Source organism: Monopterus albus, unplaced genomic scaffold (genome assembly GCF_001952655.1).
Source record: "Monopterus albus unplaced genomic scaffold, M_albus_1.0 scaffold76.1, whole genome shotgun sequence".
Classification (NCBI taxonomy): domain Eukaryota; kingdom Metazoa; phylum Chordata; class Actinopteri; order Synbranchiformes; family Synbranchidae; genus Monopterus; species Monopterus albus.
In genome coordinates, this window is record NW_018127956.1 from 2,159,971 (window position 1) to 2,160,881 (window position 911).

Sequence of the window (911 nt, forward strand, 5' to 3'; positions counted from 1 at the left end):
CCTGAACCAAATGAAGACAAGTGGGGGGGACACCACAAGGAAGAGGATGGGGGCTGCATCCATGCTGACAGCTCACAGATAGATCATGAAAGTAATGCATGAGGAGAGAAATCCAGAGAAAATGAAGAGAAGGGAAAAGATGTGGCAGGAAACCCCACACTGAACAAAAAACCTGAACATTTTGAGTAATGAAAATGATACATAAATGAATAAAAGTGAAATCAATCTGATAAAAATAGAAAAGCATGTCAAGAGTTACACTGGATGAAAACTGCCCCACAGGTTTTCTGTCAGCATGTGTTTCCTACTTCTTGCTCCTTTCATTGCCTGACACAGTCCCAAAGGTTAGAAGAATTCTCCAATTCCCCTCTACCCTTTTACACCTACTCCCAGGCTGCTCATCCTGGGTGTGGGGTGGTGGGAGGAGGACACTTATTACTACCACCACTAATCACATACACACACACACACACAGAGCTGAAATGGCTTAGACCAAACCTGAATTAAAGGTGAAAAATGGGGATGACTGACGAGTGGGCAGAGTGTTCGGGTAGGTGGGGGGTGGACGGTCAAGGAGCGTAAAGTGCAAGCAATACATCAGGCTTCCTTCATCCCTGCCCCAACTGCCCTTACAGTGGTGTTACTGTGGGGGTGGGTTATGTGGTTTACTTACGGGTGACAGCAGAAGGTTGTGGCGACAATAGGCAGACACTGAATGACGCCCTTGAAGCGCCACAGGTGAACCTGCTCCCACCAGGAGCCCGAGATTATGCCGTAGCGCAGAGACGACACCACTATCTACAGTAACAGCAGCAGAAACAGCAGGGGGAGCAAACAAAGGGTGCATAGGCGATGTGAAGAGGGGGTATTAAAGGAGAGTGAGGGTGAGTAGAAGGACACAGGGGAAGAGG

General features: G+C 48.3%; 1 protein-coding gene across 7 annotated transcripts in view; it reads right to left on the minus strand.

Moving 5' to 3' along the window:
* The window catches only part of slc38a10 (solute carrier family 38 member 10), a 20,477-nt gene that overhangs the window by 14,512 nt on the left and 5,054 nt on the right, over positions 1 to 911 (minus strand). For 5 of the 7 annotated variants that reach the window (XM_020606124.1, XM_020606125.1, XM_020606129.1 and 2 more), the window contains exon 7: positions 674 to 798. The exons of the other annotated variants lie outside the window; for them this stretch is intronic. In XM_020606124.1, the coding sequence (XP_020461780.1) occupies positions 674 to 798 (125 nt within the window). The remainder of the gene's footprint in view (positions 1 to 673; positions 799 to 911) is intronic. 7 annotated transcript variants of the gene reach the window in all.